Here is a 27,763-nt window from a genome sequence, read left to right as displayed (position 1 = left end):
TTTCCCCCTCCAACTTGTGTTTTTAAACTAGAGTCACTAACCACTGGTGGCAAGCTTTGATTTGTGGTTTCCTATCTGTCCTGGCTCACGGAAATGACTCAGATAAGTTGCAAGACACAGTGGTGCCTTACTCTACCTTCCTAGATAATACGGAGTCAACCTCAACTCCCAAATCGAAGGACACTTCCTCAGGGAAGAGTTCTCTGGAATATTCTCAGAGTCGTACATTCTCAGAGCCCCTTTTACTTCTCACCCAAAGCACTGCTTTCTCTTTTGGTATTATGTGTTTAGCACTGTGATTATTTGTTCAGTATATTTATTTGCCACCAGACTGAAAGCTCCATGGAGTCAGGGATATCTTCTGGTTTTTCTCTCCCTAGCGACTGGTACAGAGCCTGGATGATCACAGGTGCTAGAAAAATGTGAATTGAAATAAAGCATGAAAAGTAAAAGAAGAGCCAATGCATCCCAGAAGATTCTGAGCAACAAACCATCCCAGCAAACGGAACTCTAGCCTAGCATTTTAAAGACAAACCTCCAAGGAGTCAGCATTAAATGTCCGAAGGGAGCCTGACTTCATCCTTACAGATAACTCCACGCCTTAACTGTGAAATCATCAATAATATCTAATAATAGTAGTATTCCATCTTTAGTTGGACTATGGAATAGCCATATAGTAAAGAATAACAATGTCTACAAAGAAGAGAAAAGAAAGAAGTACAAAGTAACTATATCATTTACTTGGAGTATGTAACTTAAACAATTTAAGCTGGGGGCAGGGGTGGAGAAGACAGACAATAGCAAGTTAAATAATAAAAGCCACTTTGCCAGCAATTTCCTCAAGGCATCTGACTCAGGCAAGATTGAAGCGGGACTTGTCCTCGATGGGGTCAGGCAGGCCTTTCACCTCTTGCCTGATTGATTCTTTCATAGACACACCCCAAAATACAAGTTAACTACTTTACCTGCTGTCCAACTGGGAAAAAAAAAAAAAAAAAAAACTTTCCCAGGACTGCAGGACAGGCACAATGACTACCATGGACTTAACAGGTAGTACTGAGTGAGTCCAATATGGACTCTCTCAGGAATTTTCAAAGGCAATTTTGACCATACTTGATATTCTCCTTTTGCTTTGGCTATAAAATCCAACTGTTACATTAGATTCAAGCCCACTGCCCTTCCTGAGTGTCAAGATGATAGTTACAGACTAGCCAGTTAGTTAGGATGATGTAGGCAGAGCCTTGGGTAAAGGAGTGGGGTAGGCTCATTCCTTCTACCAGGATGAAATAAGCGTATCTTCATAAGACAGGATCAAGGGACTGGAGACGAGTCAGGAGTCTGGTGGGTTTAGTGCCCAGTCTACAGGGGACATGGAGAGCTCCTCTTCTGGCTCATGTGGGTGGACGCTGTACAGGTTTGATTCCAACTTGGGGAAATGGATCAAGAACAGAGACAGCTAAGTCCACATCACAGAACTAGGAGGACGGAGAATGGAGACCATCTGTGTCAACACAGCTATTTCTTCCAGGATATTCTTGCCCAGGATGTTAAGGCTTTAAACCAATAAATCACTTCGCTGTTTGCTGCAGGAAATTCCTACAAAAACAATTGGTCCTGGCAAACAGTTTGTTCACCTGGGAAAAGCTTGCTTATCAAACAATAGTTAACTTGCCAAGATTCTTTTCAAGACCATCGTCTTGCTGAATCCCCCAATCCTGAACTATGATGTCACATACTCTGCTGAAACCCGAGCATATCTCTGCCTTGAAAAATGCAGCTCCAAGGGCACACACGCAGACCTATGAACCCTATTAAAGATGCCTCCTGCTGTCCCACTTGCACACCAGTGGAACTGTGCCCTGATGATGTCTGTCCTTACTGTCTTCAGCTTAATGAATTTAGCTTTGCTGTATCAACAGGCTCTGGAGTCCAAAATTGATACAATAAATCAGGTTTAGCCTTTTGCAAGTGGGAAGCATATGCATGCAAGTTAATACATACTTACAACCCATCAGGATGGGATAATTAATAAACACTGTCAGTTTTCCTCGTAATTAAGAAACCCCTATATCATTCTTCCTTTGAGGAAAAAGATCTGGTGTTTGAACACCTGCCTGTGACAGATTTCAAATGCACATTTTACCTCCGTTTTTCTACTCGTTTACATGAATCTGTGTTTTCGAAGTTTTCTACAGCGAGTGGGCGTTATTCTGAGGGTGAGTGAAAGGATACAAAGTAAAAGCTATAAAGAGGAAATGAATCCCCAAGAGCGAATTTGAAATGACCACCAAGACTTAATTGACAACATACACACACATAGCCTATTAAACTCCCATTTAGAATCTTGTCTCACTCATTAAGCTAGCAAGGTAATTTTAACCCATTAATATCAATATCCAAATAGGAAAGTGGTACCGTTTTAATCATGCTGCTTTGTTTGGGTCTCTCTTGCCTGATCACAAAGGGCTTCTAGATATTTGATAAAATACACCAGCAAATAACATTTAACCAGTCTAGGGTGAGACCTCAGAATCTATTCGTTGTTGCTGCTTTTTAATGAGGACTTAAGGGACTCATACAATCAAGCAAAGTGTGAAACACACTTGCCTACAGCATCGACTTGCTGGAATGCAAATTCCAGCTTCAATCATAAAACCATCCAGCTGCAAAAGAACAGCTGAGCAGTGGATAAACAAAGATTGCCTCAACTGTTTTACACAGGGTGGCATCTCCGCAGCTCCTGGGTCCTGGCCCTGACTTGGAAGCCCTAAGTCACCCAAACTCCAAGCTACTGTAAACCGGGTAAGAGCTTGCAGCTGGGTTCAGGCGAGCTGCCCCACCACCCCCACCCCTACCAGAGCTGGCTCACAGCAGCCTTCCCTCCGCAGCTCCCCACGCAGCCTGGGCAAAGTGAGAGAACCTGCCCATTAGCAATCCCAATCAAGGCTTCCTTTTACCTTAAAGAAACTTCCTCGCTTGTCCAGACTGCGGGCACCCATGGTCCAAGCTGACATCTCCCCCAGCGACATTCTACTGCACGCCCGGGACTCCTGAAGGTAGAGACATTTTTAATGGTTAGTCCAGCCTGTAGGAAATTCCTCTCTAAGCCACAGAACACTCACAACAACGGTCCTGCCAAGATCTTTTTCCGTCAACAACACAGTGCCATTTATTTCCCACCAAAGCCCTTCCATCCCCTTTCAGGCTGATTTCCTGCCCCAGACAGCACAGTTCCTAGTCTGTGCCCCACCTCACTGCCCCACCTCCCCGCTCCTCCAGCTGACGCAGAAGGTCTCTGGCACCACCGAAAGTATAATGATTGCTTTGTGTGTTTGCTTGACCTCACGCTCGAGTCCTAAAGGGACCGATATTAGATGTCACCGTAATCTGCTCTGAAGCTTATGGACTTAATGTGGCTGAACACAGACGGACAGCATAAGAATGAGGCCCCTGCACGTCCCAGGAAATCCTGCTGGAATGGGATGAGGTCATCATCAGCTCTGCGAGCCCTCTCCCCCAGGCAAGGTCAACACAAGGGCACTGGGAATAAATCCCTTTATTTTCTCCTTAGAAATCAAAGATGGGGATGAAATCCCATGTCCCTGTTTACAGAGATTAGTTTGTATAAGAAACAGCCTGGAAACAGCTCCATGATAATAACCCAAGGGGAGGGGGGCAGGGCACTCTGGAATGTAGAGAAAAATTTAAAGGCATGATATGATTCTGAATCATAACTGTGGCCGTTTCAGCTTGGAATTTCCCTCCCTTGAGCATCAAAACCCAGTAAGCCTCCTTGTCAGCTACAAAGCCTAAGTGTCCACTTCTAAGTAAAATACATGCACACCCAAGCAGCTGGCCTCATCCCAGTCAACAGGCATCAAAGACCTTGGGGCGCATCCCCAAACCTTCCTCAACCAAGGAGGCTGGACCAAGAGCAAATATAAAACTGTTCTCCTGCTCACCATAACCTGGCCCAAGATAAAGCTCGTCCTGACCATGACCAACACGGTCCGTGTAAGGACAATAAAATGAAAACATGTCACATCACATTAAGGCATATTAAAAGGGGTTCAACTGTGGGGGTGGAGTGGGGAGACACAGACAGAAGCCAAGGTCACTGCTGCTAGTTTGCTAAAGCTGTTTCATTATTAGCAAGGGAACAGAGAGCCAGCAGCTCCAAAGGGACTTTCCTAACAAGTGGAAAAGCTTAATTACTTAGCAGAGAACTACATGCATATTAGCAAGTAATGCTCTTGGGAAAGGGGCTCATTTTGGCCCCAAGATTAGCCTCAGTGTTCATATTCATAGTGGGCTCCATTGATCTGCAGAATCCCATCTAGGAAGACAGTAACGCAGTGCACACCCATCCCTCTTTCCAGAACCTTCACCTATTTTAGCCCTTTCTCCACGTCTCGGTCACTTTAAAGGTTTGGAGATGCCTTCCCTGTGTTTCTTTCCACTTGTAATCTCGCTGGGATGAAGGCCAAGACTCCAAAACCTCCTGAGAAGACTGGTGAGCTTTCCTTTGCAATTCTGCTGACTCCAAAGCTTCAGGTTCTCGGACTCAGCAGCTGAATGGTGCCCCAGCTCCAAGGCCTTTGAAGTTCATCACTTATTAGCAAAATCCACAGACTGGAGCAACTCCAGAATGAAAACACAGTGCTGTGTTCAGAACCAAGAGGGGAATGGGAGCCACACTGTAACCCCAGGGAGTAAATGATTAACCGTTTCGATGCAGAAGAAACACACATTAAAAAAAGAACATTTCTTGACACCAAGCCTAAAATTCTTTTCCTTTCAGACGTTTTCTCAGCGAGGGATTTGACATCGTACAGCAGTTAAGGAGCTGGCAGGCGAGAGCCAAGACTTCACTCCTCATCCAGACCTAAGTCTCTTTGTTCCGTTCAGAAGATTTCCACAGACAAACCCCTTCTGATGAGCCATGACAGGCAGGGAATTTTGCCTATAGCAATGGAGCGGTTTGGATTCCAGAAGTTTACCAGTTTAATTAGCTGCCTGAAAATCATATGCACGCACTTCAAATTCCAGCGGAGCGGTTATCTGTAAAATAGCCAGTTTGGATTCCGTGCATGTGGGGCAGACGGACCTATCACATTTCTCCAAGAAAATGCAGGTCGCCTCCCCCCTTCTTCAAAAGGCTGCTCCAGGAGGGAGATGACAGCAGGTGACAGGAGCAGGTGGCCAAGCACAATAGCGGGTCCTTCCCATTGAATAAAATCCAAGTGGACTGCACATCATTGAGTATCCTCATTGAAAAAAAAAAAAAAAATTCAGCTCTTAAGGGTCCCAAAGAAGTTCTGGCTTAAGGTCCTTCCTGTTGTAGCAACAGTTTCCTTCCCAAACCATAACCTCTAACACCTTAACTCAATATGGACAGAAATTTAATCTAACTTAAAAGCATAGCTTCTTTCCATTCATGGTTCCCCACCCTCCCTTACCCTGAGGGGTTACACCAGGGTTCGGTCCTAAAACTACCCCAGTAACAGGCTAGACAAAAAAGGTGCAGTAGTTGGAGAGGTTGTTAAATTTCTCCAGATTTATATATTGGGAGCTTGCTCCTTTCCTGGATTCCCTGAAGGGTAAACTGGATACTTGAAAAACGAGCCCATCACATCCATCCAGTAGATCTTTCCAGATGCTAGCTAAAAGCTAGCAAAATAATTTTTAAAAATAAATAATAAATAATAGTGGGAGAAGGGGGAAAAAAAAGCCCTAATGGGACACTGCAAACATTTTGGAGCTGCCAAGCCTTTTCAATAACACCACTGAAGGAATGTAAACGAAGAGGGTTGCTCCAGTCAGCTAAAGGACAAAGGCAGGAAGTGAATATTTCTCCCTCCAGAAACACCAGCCTCTGCCACTTGAAAGTAAACCTAGCTGTGGCTTTTCTTCATGTGGCCCCAAGAACCACTGCTGAGGTGAAGATTGGTCCTGAATTCTCAGCGTGGAGGACGCACTGAGTGGTCTGGCAGGGCTCGGGGCTGGCTGTCCAGCACCTTCCACTGGGAACCGATGAGGACAGGCATGGAGGCACCACCGCCTGGACCCTGGCTGCAGGCTGGGTACAGGCAAAGGGACACCGAGTGCCTAGCTTCCAGTTCTCTGATCAGCGGGGCTGGGTATAGTCACTGGCACTCTTGCCGCTTTTGCTCTCCTTGGCCACAGGCTAGATCTTGGCAAGACAGGAGGGTCCGTGGTGTAGCCTCTTTGCCCCCCTGCCCTCCACCTCCCCACCTCCATTAATTTCATCAAACTACCCTTCCTACTTATTTGCCTCAAGTCACAAGTGCAGACCCACAGGAGAAGCAGAGGAACACTTAAACTGGCATCTGCTACTCACAAGTCCAATTTATAAGAAACTTTGCCTCTTCAGGGCATGGGTTCTCAAAGCCGAGCTGCTGGGACCCCTGGGTACAGAAGTCTTCCCTAATCACTACCTTTCTTCTTCTCCTTCCTCGCAGCTGAATGAGACGCAGCAAACTGGACTTCAGCTCTTAGTAAACAAGCTCTCATTATAATTATTTTATAGCCGAACTGACCGAAGAAGGAGAGAGTGACTCACCCCTGGGAATCTGTCAGGTCAAGGCCAATCCCAAGAAATGCACATTACCTTTTTCCCGGTTCCTTAAGTGCCTCTGAGGATGGCAGGTCTGCCTTTTTGAATGCTTTTCATCGTTACTAAGAGGTAAAAGCCCAGTGGCGCGGCTCTGTGTTGGCATCCAGGGAAGGGCTCTGAATATTTCCATAATTATCTATTACCAGGGATTTTACAGGCTGGACAGAAAAACTATAGTCCAGGCTCTGGGTTGACAATTCAAATTACATAATTTTTCCCCCAAATTACGTGAACTTTTTAAAAAAATGTTTTTCTTTAAGCATTTTATATCACTGTCCAGCACTGATTTTCCCTCAGTTGTAGTCAAACTTTTTTTTTTAAAAAGTTTCAGGATTATGAATTGTTTTTATTGCAAAGAGAAACTAATTTGTGGGAAGAAATCAGAAGCAAAAACTGTACTCCCAGTTCTCTTACTAATAACTATTTTTATTCTTTATTTCATTTTTTTAAGATTTATTCATTTATTTGAGAGTGAGAGAGAGCAAGCGAGCATGTGCACAAGTGTGGGGCAGGGGTAGGGCAGAGGGAGAGGGACAGAGAGAATCTCCAGCACACTCTCCTCTGAGCGCAGAACTCAGTCTCAGGACCCTGAGATCAAGACCTGAGCCAAAACCAAGAGTTGGATGCTTCACCAAATGAGCCACCCAGGTGCCCCTTATAACTGTGTTTTTAAATAGAATTGGGAACAATGTTCAACACCTCAATTTTCCCAAAATTAATGAAAGATCATAATTTTTTTTTTTTTTTAAAGAAAGGTACATTTCTAAGACTGGCCCAACAATGGGGCTAATTATTCCACCAGATGTCTACCCCCTCCATCCTTGGAAAACGGGTGCCTCATAGAGACCCTCACCATATCCATGCTGCGTTAGCTTTGCTAGTGCCCACGTGGCCAAGGTGTGGACACTTCCACCAATGGCAATCCATGCCACCTTGGGCAACAGATGGGTAGCTCAACTGGCAAGAAATTCCGCTTATCTTGGATGGGAAACTGCCTCTCTCACTTCCCACCTGATAAATGCCCTCATTTTATCCCTTGGACCATTCAAGAATCAGCTTCCTGCTTTACCCTCTTCTGGATCCCTGAAGACATCCCTATTCCTCATTTGAGTGACTTCTTCTCTTGAGCATGGCTCCAGACTCAAGGCTGGTACATTCTGCCCAGCTGGAACAAGGCTGAGAAGGGAGAGGGGATGCCTACTCCCCCAGGCCGCTCTCTTGCAGCATTTCAAAAGTATGTGACTTTTCAACGTCCTCGTATAAAAAGTTCCACGTGGTAAATGTTACACACTTTGCACATTTGTACAGTGACTTCTTAGATACAATAAGGAAGCCTCATAAGCCACATTGGCTCTTAACCCAAAGGAGGCCATGGACAGGGAGCCACACACCCCAGGTCTTCCTCAAGTTTTACCTGCCAACAACCTCAAGAGCACCTGAGTTTAGAACTTTGTTTTCTAAGGCTCTCAGGCCATGATGGTAAAAAGTATATGGGGGTTAAATTTGTGTAGGCTATTATTTTAATTTTATTTTTAAAGATTTTATATATTAATTTGACAGAGAGTATAAGTTGGGGGGAGCAGCAGGGAGAGGAAGAAGCAGGGTCTCCACTGAGCAGGAGCCTGATGTGGGACTTGACCCCGGCCGGCACCAAAGGCAGACACTTAACCAACTGAGCCACCTATGCACCCCAAGTGGTTAATTTTAATTGGAGGTTTATAACGTAGCAGCTCTTAAATTGGGTCTACACTGCAGATATAACAGATCAAGTTATATTTTTTAAAAAGATTTTATTTATTCATTTGAGACAGAGATACACAAAGAGAGAGAACATGAGCAGGGAGAGGGGCAGAGGGAGAGGGAGAAGAAGCAGACTCCCTGCTGTGCTGGGAGCCAGAGCATGATGTGGGGCTTGATCCCCAAACCTGGAGATCATGACCTGAGCTGAGGGCAGATGCTTAACCATCTGAGCCACCCAGGCTTCCCAAGAAATACATTTTTTTAAAAAAAGTTTGAATTGATGATCTCCAGAGACCCTGAGTCAACAATTCATGTCTAAGAAATTCATCGAAGGTACTTTCAAGAAACACTAAGTTGGGGAGGGGAAGTGATACGGGGAAGAGCAGCCAATACAAAGTACAAGACCAAGCACGTTGCCACTGGGCCACTGGACTTCAACCCTTCTGGGGAACTCTGGAAGTCATGTAGACCATGCCTCAGAGTAGTCTCAACTGAGAGACAAGAGAGCTGAGGAAATGTCCAACTGTACCCAGTCACTAGTTGAAAGCTGCCCCCAGGAAGCCTTAATTCACCAGCATTTCCACCATGCCCCTAGTGTGGGTCGAATGGGCTCTAGTGGCCGAAGAGAACCCTCAGGCAAAGTTGGCAATTGGAAATCAGGTCAGTGTGCATGGAAATTTAAGTACTCAAGGGATACAGGAAGGGCTTGGCGGGGGCTGCTACAACAGGCCACTTTTAAAAAATCAGGACATTCTGCATAAAATGTAGATATGTACCTTCTCTGATCACACTGAGCTATCTTGATCACATCTTGATCACATCTTGATCACTTGATCACATCTTGGCCACAACTGGATAACTCAGTCTTCTCTTTAGATGGGATATAAGCTCTTCCAATTCTCGGGTGCTGATGGGTCTGCTCCCCTCACTCAGATGCCCTGTCTGACCCACCCACACCTCTTGTAGAGCAGCTGCCCTACCATGTGGTGCCTGATAAGCAAAGTGAGTGATTCTGCCCACCCCAACCCCTCAGCTGATAGGACCAGTCATGTTACAACTGACCCAGGCTAAAGTATATCATTGGCTGTTCTCTGATGAAGTAGAATCTTCCTTTCAAGATTCTTAGCTGAGAATCACAGGGTAGATGGTTATACCTGAACGTTGGATTTGGAGCCATATGCCAGTTCAATTTATGGGAAGCATATATCCTGAGAGAGCAGATACAAGGGGCTACCGATACATAGTGGGCCAGGAAGGGAGAATGTCTTCACCTCAGGCCATTGACCTTATAGTTCCCACCAGGCCTGGCAGTGCCAAGGTTCAATTAATCTTGTACCTTGCCAATAAATGTTTCTTTTTTTAAAACAGTTTGGGTGGATTTATATTCCATTCCATCAAATATGTGTTGACCAGAATAGCTTCAGAAGGATAACCTTGAGTTCTCAGAAGCAGGTATAACTTCAAAATGTTTTTCATCATCTTATTACATATTTAATTCAAACATCTTGGTATAAGGTAAAGCACACACTGATAAAGAAAAATTCCCATCAAACCAGAGCAGAACTTGCTGGTGTTGCCTTTGGTGGGGATATTTCAGATGAACACAGGATAGGGAAGCCTTTGAACCATCTAAGGGAAGATGCTTCAATTTGGGGGTGAAAAGAACAAACAGAAGACACATTTCTAATTCTTATATCAACACCCCAAACCCCTTGGTCAGCTTCTTACACAGTGCAGTTAAACTGTTTAAAGCTTTCTTCAGTTCTTTTTAATTAATTAATTAAAAGATTTTATTTATTTATTTGACAGACAGAGATCACAAGTAGGCAGAGAGGCAGGCAGAGAGAGAGAGAGGAGGAAGCAGGTTCCCTGCAGAGCAGAGAGCCCGATGTGGGGCTCGATCCCAGGACCCTGGGATCATGACCTGAGCCGAAAGCAGAGGCTTTAACCCACTGAGCCACCCAGGCGCCCCAGTTCTTTTTAATTTAATTTAATTGTACCTTTCTTCTTTTCTGATATAAGAATTTAAAACTAGTAAGTATTCTGTTTCATTTGCTGTGTATTTACCTCTCTCCTTTATTTTTATTTTTATCTCTCTATCTACTTATTCATTTATCTTTGGGGGTGGGGCAGAGGGAGAGAGAATCTCAAGCCGGCTCCACGCCCAGGGCAGAACCAGATGCAAGGTCTCATGACCCTGAGATCATAACCTGAGCTGAAATCAAGAGTCAGACGCTTAACTGACTGAGCCATCCAGGCACCCCGACCTCTCTTTTAAAAATTTAAGTTCCTGAATTGAATGAAATGGAATGGATTCAGCTTTTCTAATTATGACACAGAGTTGTGGACTATTGTAAAGTTTTTTTTTTTAATTAAGATTTTTAAAAAATGTATTTGAAAGACAGAGATCACAAGTAGGCAGAAAGGCAGGCAGAGAGAGAGGAGGAAGCAGGCTCCCTGCTGAGCAGAGAGCCCGACGTGGGGCTCGATCCCAGGACCCTGGGATCACGACCCGAGCTGAAGGCAGAGGCTTTAATCCACTGAGCCACCCAGACACCCCTGTTGTAAAGAGGTTTTTAACCTGTTATTTTAATCTGGTCTTTGTGTCATCAAGGAAATTTTAACCCAGTGCTTAATGAGCACAAATATTCCCATTGGGATTTTACCAATATTGATCACTTTCATGGAGAAAATATTTTCTGAAGCACACTCCATTAAGGCACTAAGGCCTTGGTCAGTTTCTTACACAGTGCAGTTAAACTGTTTAAAGCTTTCTTCAGTTCTTTTTAATTTTGTACTTTTCTTCTTTTCTGATATAAGAATTTAAAACTAGTAAGTATTCTGTTTCATTCCAAAGATTTATAATCTTAGTTTTTATGCACAGATCTATGATCCACCTCAAATTTTTGCATATGGTGTGAGGTCGGGGTTTGGGAATCTTTACTTTTCCAAATGGATATCCATTTAATTTTAATTTTAAGGAAAATAGTTTTTAGGGATGAATGCTGTTCTTTGTAAACTTTACATCGAAGATATGATTGATTGAACAGAATTTTGTCTTCATGAAACTCTACTGCTTAATGTCTCTGCCCCATAAGCTGGTGGTAATTGTTTTCATTATTTCTATCAAGTTCCAATTTTCCTGGGTTAAATTTTGAGTATATGTTTTGCAAAATTATTCAATTTATGAGTCTGCATATTTTTAGAAAATAACAAATACAACCTGCATAGTTTGAACTCTTGTAATGTTTTCTCCTACCACTGTATTATCTCTCAGACCAAGGTTTATTTCCTTTTCAAAAACTCCACACAAATGTAACTCATCAGTCAGGTTTACATCTATCACAGTGATGTTCAGGGCAGGTCACCTATTTCATTATGAATTGGCCACCGTACTGCATACTTTGTATTTCTCAGATAATCAGAGAGAAAAGTAGAAGCAATTCTCCTCAGAACTCGTGGAATACTCTGTTGCCCAGCAGTAGACTACTGTAATTCCAAACTCAATCTTCTTTCTTCTTTTAATTTGTTTTGTTTATGAACAGCCTCTGCCATTAGCAGACAAAAAATAAAGAACAGACACACAGTCTAAAGGATTACGTAAAAATGTCTTCTTTAAGAAAGTAGGTCTCATGTTGTGTTCTTGCCACAATAAAATAAAATAATCCTAGATTAAAATGGCATGACAGCCACCTCTAAAAGACAAAAAGGACATCATCCCTATAGGTTAAGCCAGCCCCTGGGTCACATATTGCTTAGATTTCATGGACTGATTTGCTTCTTTTTTTCATTCATTTGGATCGTGTACATATCGATGTCTTTCCAACTTTCCACTTCACCATTAGGATACCTACCTGCCCCTCTAATCAGGGGATATGCTGGAAAATCCTTAACAACTGGTTTCTGGGTAATAAAAGCCCCCAATTTTAGTATTTTCCTATTTTGTGGGGCTAAATCCTCTCATCATGGCCAATTTCAAGCTACCAACAGGCCATCAACAAACTTGAAACATTCATGAAAATCTAACAATCAGCTCTATTGAGCAGGGACAAGTGACTCCTTCACTCATTCTAAACCCCAAGGTTTCTGAAGAGGTGGTTTTTATTTGATTCTTTGTATACCGAGGTAATAAAAGAAAGCAAAGCAAGAAACTAGATTTCTAGATCGAAATGAACCACATTATTTTTCCTGATAAGACCTACAATATGTCTGGCTATCATCTCAACCAAGCTGAGTGATCCCATCAGGAAAACCTGAAGGAAGCCATATGTTTAGTCTGTTATTTTAAGGTTAGTGGGTTCTGTTTCTTTACAGGTTGAAGAAGAGGGGAAGAAAAGATCTTCCTTTAGCCACTCAGACATTGGGGATTCCATTTGCCTTATTCAGGGTAGTATCTCTAATACCTGACACAGTGCCTGGCATATATATATGGTCAAGAAATGTTTCTTGGATAAGTAAATGCATGAGATCTTACAAAGACGTCATCGAGGCTGAAAGGAAGGGTTTTTAAGGAATGGTTCCATCAAGAGCACAAGAGAATAAGAAGAACCAAAGCTTCAAGAATGACAAGATAAGCTCAAATACCGCGCTGTCAAACCATATAACATGTTGGAAAAATCCTTCTTTATACTACTTTGAAACACAGGAAGTTGGTGTAGGCAATCCACATGTTCTGTCTGTTGCTGGATTTTTCCTACAGAGTCTGTGATCTGGAGGCTTTCCCCTTCTATCACATACAGACCCACTTTGTTCTCTACCCAATCATGTTCCTTGGCTTTCTGACTTTTTGCACAAATCAGAATTCTAGAGTGTCCAGGTTGTGTCCACACCACTGAATCTTCATTGGAAACCACAAAGCAAACAAAAAATACACCAGAGCAGATGCAAAACTCCCAAGGAAATATAACTGGCTGAGCAAATAGACTTCTCTGTGTGTTTCTGCATGTACCTTCACCCATGTGTTATGGGGATTAGAGGCTTAAAATTCCCATCTTTGCTCTTAAGTGGGGTGGAGAATATATGAGCCTCCTCTGAAGAATCCCCTCCTTCTGAGTCTGCAGATTCCATGTGGGATGGTCAGCAGAAGCACAACATCTAATACCAAAACAACAAAATACCACGATACCCTCTATCCATAGTAAATGCTCTACTGCCATCTTTTAATACCACATCACAGCCAGAATCCAGAAATTATCAAAGATAATGCATAAAGAAACAGCTGCTCTTCAAAACAATTAATATTTTATGTGTCTACAAAACAGTCATGGAAACTCACATCAGCTCTCGTGGTAAGGCTCTCATTGTTATCTGCTGCCATCACCAAGGAGGTGGTTTTGTGTCTAGAATTGTGCCCTGGCAGTTTAGGCATGTTTTAGTCTCTCTTGGCTGACCAGCGGCATTCATGTCTTTTGCTGAGAGACACAAGTACATACGTCTGGGGCATTTCACAAATCCAATCTCATTTTACTACCAAACTACCAAGTAGTTTCTGCTAGGCTCTGAATGTTCTCGTTCTCTCTCTCTCTTTTTAAAATAGATTTTATTTATTTATTTGACAGACAGAGATCACAAGTAGGCAGAGAGGCAGGCAGAGAGAGAGGAGGGGAAGCAGACTCCCGCTGAGCAGAGGGCCGATGCGGGGCTCAATCCCAGGACTCTGAGATCATGACCTGAGCCAAAGACAGAGGCTTAACCCACTGAGCCACCCAGGCACCCCTGAATGTTCTCTTTGAAGCACAGCGTTTTCCTTGCTAAGGTTTACCCAAACCCTGTCTTTTTGTGCAGGTGTCTGACCCAGGATAATGGCAGTCATGGTTATTATGGAGGTCAAGGGGTGGGGAAGCTGCTGGATCACCTCTTTTCCATCGGGAGTATTTGAAGATGAGCACAAACTCACACTTGAGGGAGACTGCTTTGGGCTATCATGATGATGTTTTTCCAGAAGTCTGACAACTTCTAGAAAAAGAAGAGCTGCGTCAAACAAGCCCATGGATGGTGGAGGCACTGAGCCATTGCCCTTGTCTGGGCTCTCATGCCTCCCAAGGGGATGCTAGGTGGACAAGAATAGTTGCAGGGCCTGGGGCAAGAAGACAAATAGAGGCTCACAAACTTTATGTCAGAATTTTTTAAAAGTTATAACTCAAAACCACAAACTGTTCACTAAAATGCTTTCTATTCTCCTACCAAGACATGTACTTTTATCAGGACTTGGAAGGTCAGGCTTCACTTTAAAATTTTCAGAATCTTCAGAGTTCAATGCTAAATGTGGGGACATGGGGACAATCCTGAACTTATCCCATGGCTTGTCACCCTTTTCTTCGGACTAAAGAAAAGTGGACACCCAGCCTTCCTGTCCATCTTGAAGTCCCTCCCCCAAACTTCCAGCCTGTCCCGGCTGTGCCACCAGGCTTGGGGCATGCAGGCAGGGATTCCGGAGCGTCATGCACCTGGAACAAGAAGGGCAGGGAAATGTGGCTCCAGGCTGGCAGAAGCCTTGATGCTGTGGACTTCCCCACCCACGGGGCCTGATGAAGCCAGAGTGAAATGAAGTGCCCAGCTCAGGACAGAGGCCTTCCTTGCCCAGGTCTCAGGGCAGGTTGGATCATGTTAGGGCCCATGAGAGAAAAGACACAGGTTCCACTACAGGTTGGGTCTTCCCCTAATCTTACCAGATCATGGTTTGCAGAAGTGTAAGGTTCAGTCCCAAATGGCTCTAGTTACAACCTGGTGGCACTTGCATTCAATGGCCCTAAGGCTCCCTAACTTCTCTCTACCTCTTAATTCCACTTTAAGAGATCATGCTGTCTCCTTAAAAGCATCCTATCTATTATACTCCTTCCTCCACCTTCTCTCCCCTTTGACTCTTCTAGAACACTACAGCTCCTCACTATGGGTCTACCATCTTGGAGTCCTCCTCCAATTCTGTCTCAGTCCCAAACTAGTGGCCTTTCCCCTGCCAGCATCATCATCTTGGAGGTCAAAACACAGTCAGTAAGCACTGAAAAATACTTCAGCCCCATGTCTGAAATCAAGCCCCCAAATGCACACTTGTTTTGGGTTTGGGGATACATTATGACCTTCTACAGTCAGCTTCTACTGACCTTGAATTACTGCAGATTATAGGAAACTGGATAATATGCCAGAGAATCACCCCAAAGCTGATTATCTTGGCAAAACAAGACCTCTCTCTCTTTGGGTGACTATAATAGGTCTCCAGCCAAAAGGAAGATTAGAGGTTGGCTAATGCTTCTATCTCCCCGAAGACCTTACCCTCATGCTCTTCTTTAAAAGGCTGAAAGTGTTTTTGTGAAGGGCAGGAAAGGTAGTTTGCTTCAATGCTGGGCCAACTATCCCCACTCACAGTCTCCACTGGCCTCAGCCAAATGGTGGGGACCGGATATAACAGAGCTAACACCCATGATTGTGGGAACAGTGACCCAGTGGCCCACAGCACTTTGATTTACAAAGGGCTTTTACCCATATATCTCCATTTCCTGCCTGTTATGACATCTCACGTTACATGGCACTTCTGTGTACAAACATGAGGCTCCCCGCTGGCCGGAAGCTTCTATTTTAACCAAACGCTTTCTTTTCTCAGTTAGGCCTTGAGTGTTTCCTTCTTCCCACTCCCTGTTTCTGATTATTTTCTATCCCCTTTATTAGTTCATTGAAGTGTACAAAGAGAGCAGACAGAATCGTTCAGTTGGCAGACGTGTGCATTATTTCTAGATTGCAACTATGTATTTTGTCTGGTTCCAGTTTAGAAAAAAACAAAGTTAAACAAAACCCAGTCTTGGCCGAGTCCCCCTCCCGCTTTCCTACCTGCTTTTCTGAACTCAAAAATACCTGTCTACAAAAAAGCATGAAAAGTTTAAGCACTGGATTTTGGTTTCTTTCTCTGAAATACAGCTCTGAATGTTGAATGCTGACTTTCCGCTTAACATTCCGTTCCTCTCAAATCCCCGCGCCCTTCTGTTAATGAGGGTACCAGGCTTGAAACCTCGCTTGACTCTGCACATCAGTCACGGCCCAGCTCTGCAGAGTCTTCTCCTTGAAACGGCTGTCATCTTCCTTCCCCTTCTCCGCAGCCACTCAGACCTTGGGCTGCGGCAAACTTAATGGTTTCAGCAGCTCCCTAATGTCTGTGCACCCCCGCCGTCTGCGTCTGCTCCTTTCCATGCCACAGAACATTCCACACCAAAGGGACCGTCCTTTCCCAACAACCTGCTTCCCAGTAAGGGCTCGCAAGCTAGTTTTTAGAACTGAATATCCATATTCCCTGGCTAGGAATCCAGGGTCCCCTTTTGATCTGTGTTCAGCCCAATTTTCTAATCTCAGCACTGACGTGTGTGTCGTTTGACACTGTCCCCTCCAGAAGAGAGATCTCAGAGATCTCACACGAGTGGAGACAGGGAACATTCCTGACCAGCATCGGCCTATCCTGGTTGAGTATTTTCCCAGGTGACCTTTGCACATGGTCACTCCCAATCACACCGTTCCCCCTAGACCAAAGGAGTTGGCCTCAGCTGGCATCCCGGTAGAATACGATGCTGAAGCCACACCACATGTGGTGAAAAAACCATTTGCACTTGAATCCTTAGCTCAGGGTCTATTTCTGAGGGCACCCACCCCAAGATAACCACAGACAATTGTGGATGGATGCAAACGCAAATGCACAAAACACAGGTACTCGTGTGCACGCGCACACACACACACACACACACACACACACCGGCTTAATAACACAATTTAATAGCTACTTCCCTTCCCCTCACTCTGTCCCTACTTTTCTGCTGGCGTTCCCTAAGAGAGCCTCCCAGGAAATGGCCTATCCCGAAATTCTTATTTTAGAGTCTGGTTCACTACTTCTCTTAGGGATCCTGCTCAGGTGGTACTGAATTTGCTATTAATGGAAACATCTTTGCCAATATGAAATCCAGGAAAAAATACGTACATGTATTTTGAATAAGGTTTGTGTGTTCCTGTAAATAATCACTATCCTTTGTGAGTATAACTAACACTATCCAGTTAAGAGTAATGTAAAAAATGAAATTCTGATTTTCAAATTGTTGCAAATTTTCCACAATTAAAAGACATGTTATAGGGGATGTGATTTGATCAATCACATTTTTTTTTTCCAAAATAAATTCAAAGACTTTGATTCATCCTCACAAAAAACTCATGCACTTTGGTCCAGCTCTGTTCCTACCTGACCCACAATTAAAGCTTTTAAGAAACTCCCCATTCTTCTCATCATAATCCATTGCTTGTTTCCCCATGGCCATCAGCAATTAATCCCACAATATAAAATAGGCCCTTGAAAAAGTAAGGAGCTTTCATGTTTTAAGTCACAAAATCTGATTCAAATTGGCTTAAAAATGAACAGTAATTTCTCCCTACAGATGACTTGTTAAGAAATGATAGCAACTCTGCAGTGGAAAAACTCCATTAGACCTCGAACAGGTGATCAAAGTTAAGATCCCCAGTGAGCCAGGGTCCTGGGATCGAGCCCCACATCAGGCTCTCTGCTCAGCAGGGAGCTTGTTCCCCCTCTCTCTCTGCCTGCCTCTCTGCCTACTTGTGATCTCTGTCTCTGTCAAATAAATAAATAAATCTTAAAAAAAAAAAAAATCCCCGGTCGGGGCGGGGGGGACATATGCTACGTTCCTCCTAATGTGATGCGCCAAGAATATACCTTCAGTCAGAGTGCATTCCAACAGGGCATGTGGAACCTTGAATCCAATCACAAGGAAACAGTACAGACAACCCCAACGGCGGGACATTAAATAAACACCCAGATTCTACAGAAAGATCAATGTCATGAAAGACAAAGAAAGGCTGAAATATCATTCCAGATTAAAAATACCTGAACCTCTGAAAAACACGTGATCCTTGACTGGAGCGTGCGATAGACCACTGACAACAGTTAGAAATTAGTATCTGTAGTTCCCATCAATGACTAAGCCTCCGTCTTGCACAATTTAGGACTGGGGGAATGAAGAGAAAACCCCTGTTATTAAAAAGAGCATATGGAAGTAGGAAGTGGTAAATGAGTGTGAAGTCTACAAGTTGCCCTCAACTGGTACAGACAAAGGGCGGCTCAGGTACAGATCAGTGAATATGTGTAAACAGGAGTTCTCTGAACTCTTCTTACAACTGTTTTTGGGAAGTCTGGCATCATTTCAAAATAAAAACTTAAAACGAAGCAGTCCAAGTGACTAAGGGATGTACTGAGGTCTACGCGTCACGAGGCATGGACCAGTCCAGTAGCTCCACGATTTCGAGGCCATGGAAATCTTCCAGTTCTGGCTTCCTGGGGTCGGGGCTGGCTGTGCTCAGCATGGCCCACGGTCACAAAACAGGAGCACCTCCCATCTTCAGAGCCCCACATCTATACATGCAGAGACAAGTCAGGTCCCCTAAGAAGGCTGAGTGATAGTCTTTTTTCCCAGAAAGCCTTCCCTCAAGTTTGAGGAAACCCTGCTTGTTCAGAAGCACAAAATCTAGTAATTGAGATGAGACACCCAACCAAGCTCTTTGATGTACCCTATACTAGGGTGTCTTCCCCAATCTGACTCAAACCTTTTTTCCTATTTCTGACCCCTCCCATGAGGCCATGTTCATCTGCCACACCTTTGAATCACTTCAAGTCTCTCAGTTTAAAATGCTCCCTTCACCACCTGGTAAATGCTCTCCACCTCTCAAGACTCAGGCCGAGGACTACCTGATCTGAACAACCTTCTCTGGCCGCCACCACAAAGCCTTCCCTTCTCTGGACATCACAGCCCCTCAAACAGCCTCCAATGACACTACAATTCCATGTTTCTATTGACCACCCTCAGGCCCCACATGGTCCTGAACACTTAGAGGATGCTGGGCTTACCTACAGACCATCTGCCTGCCCGAGCAACCATGATCCCATGGCCCAATGACAATCTGTGGGATGAATTCCTGAGCCAATCTGTGCTAGAACTTGAAATGGTGCAGGACATGAAATAATTCACTAGAATAAAACATTACTCAATAAAATACATATATTTTTTTTAAGACATCTATTTATTTATTTGACAGAGAGAGAGAGATCACAAGTAGGCAGAGAGGCAGGCAGAGAGAGAGGAGGAAGCAGGCTCCCTGCTGAGCAGAGAGCCTGGGGCTCGATCCCAGGACCCTGAGACCATGACCTGAGCCAAAGGCAGAGGCTTTAACCCACTGAGCCACCCAGGTGCCCCTAAAATACATCTTAATTAGAGTATTTTCCTCTGTGTGTGTGTGTGTGGGGGGAGAACCCTGTTATTCGAGCCACATGGAACCACTGAGTAAGTCATCATTTAGCCAACACGTGGACAGTGCCTGAGTTATAATTTCCTGTTTTTCTGTGAGAGGCCACTGTCCCAGCCTGGGTCAGGCCATGCACGGTTTGTGGCCTGGCCTTCGGGAGCCCTGGCTCAGAGAAGAGACTGTCTTTATTGTGCACGGGAAAGTAGGAAAACCTCAGAAAAGCCACACTGCACACATATGACATCACCAGACAGGGGAACAACCACACTCAGCAACAATCCCTGAGGCCCCGCTTGGTGCAGGCTCCTGTTGTGGAACTGAATTCAGCTCTTTGAGCACCAGGGTGCCATAAGTCAGACATGAAGACATGGATGGCTTTTGCAGCCTCCCCTCTTCCCCAGCAGGCTGCTGATGCTGCCTTTCCTGGGGCCACAAAAATGCCACACAGCTTAGAAAACAGGCTGGCTCACCCCGCTGGCTGACATTTTCAAAGCAAGCGCAGAGCTATGGTCCAGGAGAGTCTAAATAAGCCCCCGACCCTGGATCATTCCTCATCTGTAGTCAAATCATGGCCCTCAAAAATCTCCCACCGAAGAGAAACCTGGAGGACAGCACCTTAGCCAGCCAGCAGAGTACGTACGTGCCCCTTGTACCTCCAGATATCGGGCACTGGGGAGGATGCAACATTACTTCCGTAGCGTTCCCACCAAAGGCACATAACCCGGACCCACCTGTGAACAACAGTAGATACGCCAGACTGAGGGTCACTCTACAAAAACAATAGGGCCGAACTCAAAAAATGTCAAGGTCTTGAAAGACAGAGAAAGGCTGGGGCATCTGAGTGACTCAGTCAGTTGAGCATCTGCCTTCGGATTAGGTCACGATCTCAGTGTCCTGGGATCAAGTCCTACATGCAGTTCCCTGCTCAGTGGGAAGCCTGTTTCTCCCTCTCCCTCTGTAGCTCCCCCTGCTTCTGCTCACTCTTTTGCTCTCTCTCTCTTCACACATACACACACACTTTCTCTCTCAAATAAATAAATACAATCTTTAAAAAACAAAAAAAGACAAAGTCTGAAGATCCACTTCTGACAGAAAAGTTCTAAGAAGAAATGACAACTAAATGCAGCGCATGATCCTGGACTGGATCCCAAGTCTAAAAAGTAAAAGACAAAATAGCTATAAATGGCATTATTGAGATAATTGGGGAAACTGGAATACGGACCACAGATTAGAGTATTACATTAATGTTAAATGTCCTAAATTTACAATTGTATTGTGGTGACCTAAGAATATGTCCTTGTTCTTAAGAAGTAAACACTTAAGTATGAAATAGGACCGAGACATGATGCATGCAACTACCCCTTAAATCATTTAGAAAAAGGTGTATGTGTGTGTGTGAGAGAGTGTGTAGGGGAGAGAGAGAGAGAATGAGAAAATAAATATGGTAATATGTTAACAATTTACTAATCTGGATAAATAAATGGCATATTTGTTTCTTTGTATTACTTGCAATATTTAGTCAGTATGAAATTGTTTCAGAGTACCTGGGTGACTCAGTTGGTAAAGCATCCCAAACTTGATTTCGGCCCAGGTCATGATCTCAGGTTCATGGGATTGAGCTCTGCATCAGGCGCCCTGCTCAGGGCAGAGTCTGCCTGAAATTCTCTCCCTCTCCCTCTGTTCCTGGCGCTTCAACAGCCCTGGCTCAGTGTACTGGCATGTGTGTACTCTCTCTCATTCTCTCTAAAATAAATAAATACATCATTTTTTAAAGAAGTGTGAAATTATTTCAAAATTTAAAAATATATTCCACTGTCTCATTATATGAAATAAAATAAAACAAGATTCTCAGTGACAATTTAATGTTTTGACCTTTAAAATTAAAGCTTCCCATACAACACTGGAAAATGTGTAATAACACAGAAGGCAAGAGAAAGTTTTATTCCACACTTGCATCAAATAAGTTAGTCTGGTAGCAAATTTGACACTGTTTTTTAGAGGTTTGAAACTTGATACAAAGTGTATTTATAGGTACATGTCTTATGAAACTGTTACACCATATTTAAGATATACAGCAAAGTTTGGGGTGTCTGGGTGATGTAGTTGGTTAAGCATCTGACTCTTGGTGGCTCAGGTTGTAATCCCAGGGTCATGAGGTCAAGCCCCATGTCAGGCTCCACGCTCAGTGCAGAGTATCTCTCTCCCTCTCCCTCTGCTCTTTGCCCCCACCCCTGCACAAGCACACATCTCTCTCTCTCTCTCTCTAAAATAAATAAATCTTCTTTTAAAAAGATATATAACAAAGTATGAAAATAGTATCGCACACCTCTGTACTCAAAACCCCTGTAAATTCTTCACCATCATATTCTCTTTTCTATCTCTCACAAAAATTCTGCCCTTGGTGTTCACCAGTCCCACATATTTCTTTATATGTCTGCTACATGTGTATGCATGTGTATTCTTTCACTGTATTTTTAAAAATGTAATTTTGACAAATAAATTCGAATTAGGTTTGTGTAACCTGTGAGGCATCCCCAAGGAATATGATTAGGATTCCAGAGATTATAATTTCAGGACCATCAGATGAGCTGATCTTTCAGGCTCTTCAGAAATACTTACTCAGTGACCAAAATTCTACATTGTTGGAAAGTAATTTGAAAACCATGACCACAAGCCATGAAATGTGTATCAGAACACACACTCAATGATGTGCTGGAACTAGAAAATACTGGCTCACAAAAGTAACTGTATACATTTCTTCTCAACTCTGCCTTTAAGGACATCACATTGGTAGATGGAAATTCCTCCTGTCTGGAGTATTTACACCACAAAAATAGGCAGACATATAAAGGTGTTGTACACACAGCAAACCAATGAATGCAGTTGGCTTTCAAGTGCCTTTGATGTAAAAGGGACAGGTTAATTCAAGTTTTTCAGGTAGGCTTTTAGATACTAAAAAAAAAAAAAAATAGAAAAACTAAAGCTTGTTAAGATTTCGTAGGCCATAGAGACTGGTATAGAAAATGTCAAGGTGAATCTGGATGATAATTTAAGAAAAACTTCCCAAAACATACAGATACAATCATGCAAACATAATTCACAAATTACAATTATCCAGTAGAGAACAACTCCAAAGATTATGGTTTGACTTACCTGTACAATGGTAGCAAGTTTTGTACCTAAGTTAAATGAGCATATTTCAGCCATCTTGCTTTGAACTGAATCATATATACATATTCATCTTCCATATCCTACTTTGAACTAGCCTGACCGATGTCATCGGCATCCTGCCGATGCCTTCCTAATGAGTGAAATAAATTTTTAAGCCAGGCTTATTATGCCTGTCAGAGAACTATGTTTTCAAAACTCTTTAATAATACTTTGGCGAAAGAAATGTGGGTTGGAACGAAGGAATTCAGTTCTTTTTTCTTCTTGCCAAATTCAATGCCTTCAGCCAAGAGGAGAAGCTTTGGAGAAGTCAGAAGGAAAGATTCAAAGCACACCATGTTGGATGAACCGGTCGTCTTGTTCCTCAGAGCCAAGCCTCATGGTTCTCAAAATGTAACCAAGTCTGGCTGTAATAAGAACCAGGACAATCTTAACCACAAACAGATGGATATTTTGCCAAAAGCCTGGTGCCTCCCTGGGCAAACCTAACTAAACAACTTTATGCAAGTTCAACTGTTAACTCCCCACTCCAGAACAGAGGACATGAACCTTGCAAACTTAACAGTACCACCCAGGTTGGTCCAAAGCCAGGGGAACATCAATAGTAAATTTTGCCTATAATAAACGAGCGTGGTTCTTGTCCTTATTGTCATTGGTGCCCTCCTGGGAGCCTTTTTTGACGTTTTTCTCCTAATGACCCCCCCACTCAATTTTAATATTACAGATACACTGCATATTTGTTTATATGTCATAGGTATCTGTGATTTATACATAGAAAGACAAAAATTTGTTGTCATTCCCTGCTCCCCCAACAACATTTGGCTCTTTGGGGCTCTTAGAGCCCCCGCAAGAACAGACACAGGTTATAAACTGACCACTATTAACTGGGTTCTCACAGCCTCATGATGGCCACACAGGGTTTCTCCCCGGAGTACAGAGAAGACTGCTTTCCCACTCAGGGGCATCTTTGCTTCCTACTGAAGAGCAACAACTAGATAATTGCAGAAACAATGGTTCAGAGCATTTTCTAAATGCTAGGCACTGAGCCAAGCTTTTACAATACTGTATCATAGCTATTAGAAACAAAAAAGATTTATTGCTCATAGTTCTGGAGGCTGGAAGTGTTAAATCAGGCTGCCAGCATGGTTGGGTGAGGGCCCTCTCCTGGTTGCAGACTTCTTGTTGTATCCTCATATAGAAGAAGGGGTGAGGGAGCTCTGTGGGTTCTCTTTTATAAGAGCATGAGTCCCATTTATGAGGGCTCCGCTCTCATGACCTCAGCAATTCCCAAAGGCCCCACTTCCTAGGCCAATCACCTTGGGCATCAGGATTTCAACATGTGATTTTTGAGAGGACACATTCAGACCACAGCATACTCTCATAGCTTGGGTTCCCCCAGAAGCAAACCCTGAGACAGGGATTCCAGAGCAAGCAGTTCCTAGGGCAGATAATCCTAGGAAATACTGGTAGATGAATAGGGAGAGTAAGACACAGAAGGAGAGAATGCTTTTCAAGCCAATTTCACTGCTGTTTAATTTCATAAAGAAACTCTGGTAAACAGCATCAAACACAAACCTTAGAATGTTCCCATCTGAAAAGGTAGGGGAGCTGGGGTATTTATACAGCAGCATTCATCAGTCATTGGTTGAGGGCTGCTCCTGCTGTCTTTTGGTAGAGAGATGCAAATGATAGGAGCCAGAAGTCAGGCTGGTATGAATAGAACAGATAAGGCCCAACATACCAGACTGGGTACATAGACTCATATAATTCTCACAACATCCAGAAGAGGTTGGTGTATTAAATCAGCCTGAAATGGGGCATAAAAATGCAAAATAATGTTCTCCAAGTAAACAGGAAGTAAATGGTAGAGATAAGTGAGGTCCCCAGAGGCTACATGATTAAACCATGCTACATTTTATATTGCCCCTAGATTTTTCCTATGCAGATAGATTCAACAAATTGATAAGACTCGTATGAGATAGTGCCCCTCCTATATGAATCCATAAGTTCACAAGAAAGGGAAGGATTTAGGGAAAAGACAATGCATTGGATTTTGGAATTGTTGGGTTTGAGCTGACAGGAGGACATGTAGGAGGGAAGGTCTGGAGGCAGGTACCTAAATGGATCTGGCTTTTAAGGATGGGGGGGAACATGCTGAACAAATAAGTGTGGGATTTGTCAGCACACATATGTGCTATAGACTGAATTTTGCCCCTCAAAATTTGTATATTGAAGCCTTAAAGCCCATACCTCAGCATGTGGCTGCATTTGGAGATAGGGCCTTTAAAGGGGCAAATGAGTTAAAATGAGGTTGTTAGGTTGGGCCCTAATCCATCTGACCTTACAAGAAGAGGAGATTAGGGCATCCAGGGAGAGACACCAGGAATGCATTCACACAGGGAAAAGACCATGTGAAGAGGCAGCAAGAGGACAGTCATCTGCAAACTCAGGAGAGAGGCTCCAGAAGAATCCTACCCTGCCAGCACCTTGAACTTGGACTTCCAGCATCCAGAAATGTGAGAAGATGAATTATATTGTTTAAACCACCTAAGCTGTGGTATCTTGTTATGGCAGTCCTAGCAGATTTATACAACATGGTAGCTGTCATCATGGAATAGGGGGTGTCTATCTGGGAGCCAAGGGAAGGTTTTATTTCAAAATATTATGACTGTTCAATTGAGCCAGTGGTGCAAAGTGGGCAAGAAAGAGAAGGAGTGACAGCTATCCATTGGTGGAGCATAGGGAAGAAGCAGGAGGAAAATGGGAAAATGAGCATGTTATACATACTACCCTATTTAATCCTCTTGCCAATCTTACGATGGAAGTATTAACAGGTAGTAAAGCCAGTATTAGAACCAGGTATGTTCAACTCCCAACAGTCCTCTCTTTCTACTATACCACCATGCCCATGAAACCTGCCTTGAGGGTGGACAGCCAAGGACATCTCTGCAACCTCATCCAGTTTACCTTCTTAGATGTTAAGGGGCTATTCCCATCTTGTTTCTGACAATTACTATCACTTAGTAATGATGATTAGGATCCATTTCTATTGCCCCAACATTCAAAGAATAAAACTCTTGGAACAGGCTAGCAGGGATGTATGTTCTCACTGCACAGCTATTCTTCCTTTCTGAGAAAGCCTCACAGAACCATGGCCTCCAGAGCTCATCTCTTGAGTGGCAGAATCTCAACTCAGCTATTGCTACCTGAGCTCAACCCTACCTTGAGACACAGGTTTCTGTCCCCCCCCACAGACTTTACAGCTGCCCTGCCTACTCCCTACCATCTCCTGTGCTTCCTGCCAACTCCCACTTGGCACGCATCTCCTCTGTCTGGGCAGTTCTGTCCAGGACCTGCCAGGGTTTCATTATGACAAGCAAACCCAAACATTTACCCAGGACTGTAGGAAAACATGAGATCATGGAATTATTGACATGGATCTTTTTTAGGGAAACTTATAAAAAACGGGGTAAGACTGAGAAGATTTGGGATGGATAAATGTTATTCTAAGTGGAGGTTTTGTTTCCGGAATATGGTCAAGAAAGCATTATTAAGATAATGGGTTTTGAGCACTTAGAAGAAAAACGATGGCCACTAGACATTAACATTACATCCCTAAAACATGAAATTTGTCAACTTTTTAATGTTTCTAGGCAATAAATCAGAAGCCATGAACATTGAAGAATTTAATTTTACTAAGGAGTCTGACCAGACTCTCAAAATACTCAGAGATACAATGTGGGCTGGACAGCAACACGGTTAATTACCCACTTGCCCAACCACAAAGCCCCTAAAAATTCATCTTTCCTTGGACCAAAAACTTAACTGTGTTGGGCTTCTCTCTGTTTCAATATATTCCTTACATCTGCTGATTTCACCTTCCTAACTTAACCTCAGGCATTTCCTGCTTCACCCAGATTTAGCTCAACCTGGTTTCTATTCTCAAGAAAATACATTGACTTTGGCATGCAACTGAACTGGCATGGGAAATGGGTTATTGGACTAGAGAATAAGGGGTAGGCAAAGATTTCTTAACCAGGACACAAAAAGCAAGACCTATCTCAAAAACAACAACAACATTTTAAAAGGATATACTATGCAAAAAAAAAGATAAATTAGACTTCATTAAAATTAGACACATTGTTCAGCAAAACACATCATTAAAAAGTGAATGGACAAGTCATAGGATGGGAAAAGATATTATAAGTGCATACATCTAATGAAGAACTTATGGTCAGAATGTATTTTTTTTAAAACTTGAAAACCAATAAGGAAAAGAAAAGACATTTTTAAAAGGAGCAAAAGACATGAATGGGCCCTTCATTAAAGAGAATATACAAGTCTAAAGCAAAAAAAAAAAAAAAAAAAGAGGTGTTCAATATTGTTATTCATCAGGAAAATCTCAACTAAAACCATAATGAGATACACCCATGTAACCAGATGAACAGATAAAATTTAAAAGACTGCCACATCAAGTGTTAGCAAGGATGTGGAGCAACTGGAACTCACACTGTAGGTGGGAGGAAAATTTGGTGCAACTACTTCGGAAAACTGGAATGTCTACTGATATCTATGCCAGCCCTGTCACATGGAATGCTACTTCAATAAATGAGTGCATGTGTCTACAAAAAGATGTATGTACAAAAATATTCACAGCAACTTCATTCCATTGTATCTCAAATTAGGAACAACTTAAAAATCCAGTAATAGGAGAATGAAGAGAGGTGCCTGGGTAGCTCAGTCTGTTAAGTGTCTGCCTTTGGCTCAGGTCCTGATCCCAGGGTTCTGGGATTGGACCCCATGTTGGTCTCTCTGCTGGGGAACCAGGGAGCCTGCTTTTCCTTCTCCCTTTGCCTGCCATTTTGCCTGCTTGTGCGTTCGCTCTCTCTCTCTCTCTCTCTGTCAAATAAATAAATAAATAATCGTTGTAAAAATAGGAAA

At 43.3% G+C, this 27,763-nt stretch overlaps 1 protein-coding gene across 8 annotated transcripts in view; it reads right to left on the bottom strand.

Moving 5' to 3' along the window:
* Nucleotides 1–27,763, bottom strand: part of RIN2 (Ras and Rab interactor 2) — a 219,050-nt gene that overhangs the window by 105,880 nt on the left and 85,407 nt on the right. For 6 of the 8 annotated variants that reach the window (XM_032351526.1, XM_032351532.1, XM_032351528.1 and 3 more), the window contains one exon: nt 2,958–3,050. In XM_032351526.1, the coding sequence (XP_032207417.1) occupies nt 2,958–3,050 (93 nt within the window). Of the gene's footprint in view, nt 1–2,957; nt 3,051–3,250; nt 3,349–27,763 lie in introns of those variants that run through there. The other 2 variants (XM_032351531.1, XM_032351530.1) reach the window with 2 other exon arrangements.

The sequence above is a fragment of the Mustela erminea genome, chromosome 7 (assembly GCF_009829155.1).
Source record: "Mustela erminea isolate mMusErm1 chromosome 7, mMusErm1.Pri, whole genome shotgun sequence".
NCBI lineage: Eukaryota > Metazoa > Chordata > Mammalia > Carnivora > Mustelidae > Mustela > Mustela erminea.
This window is presented reverse-complemented; position numbering and strand designations above follow the sequence as displayed.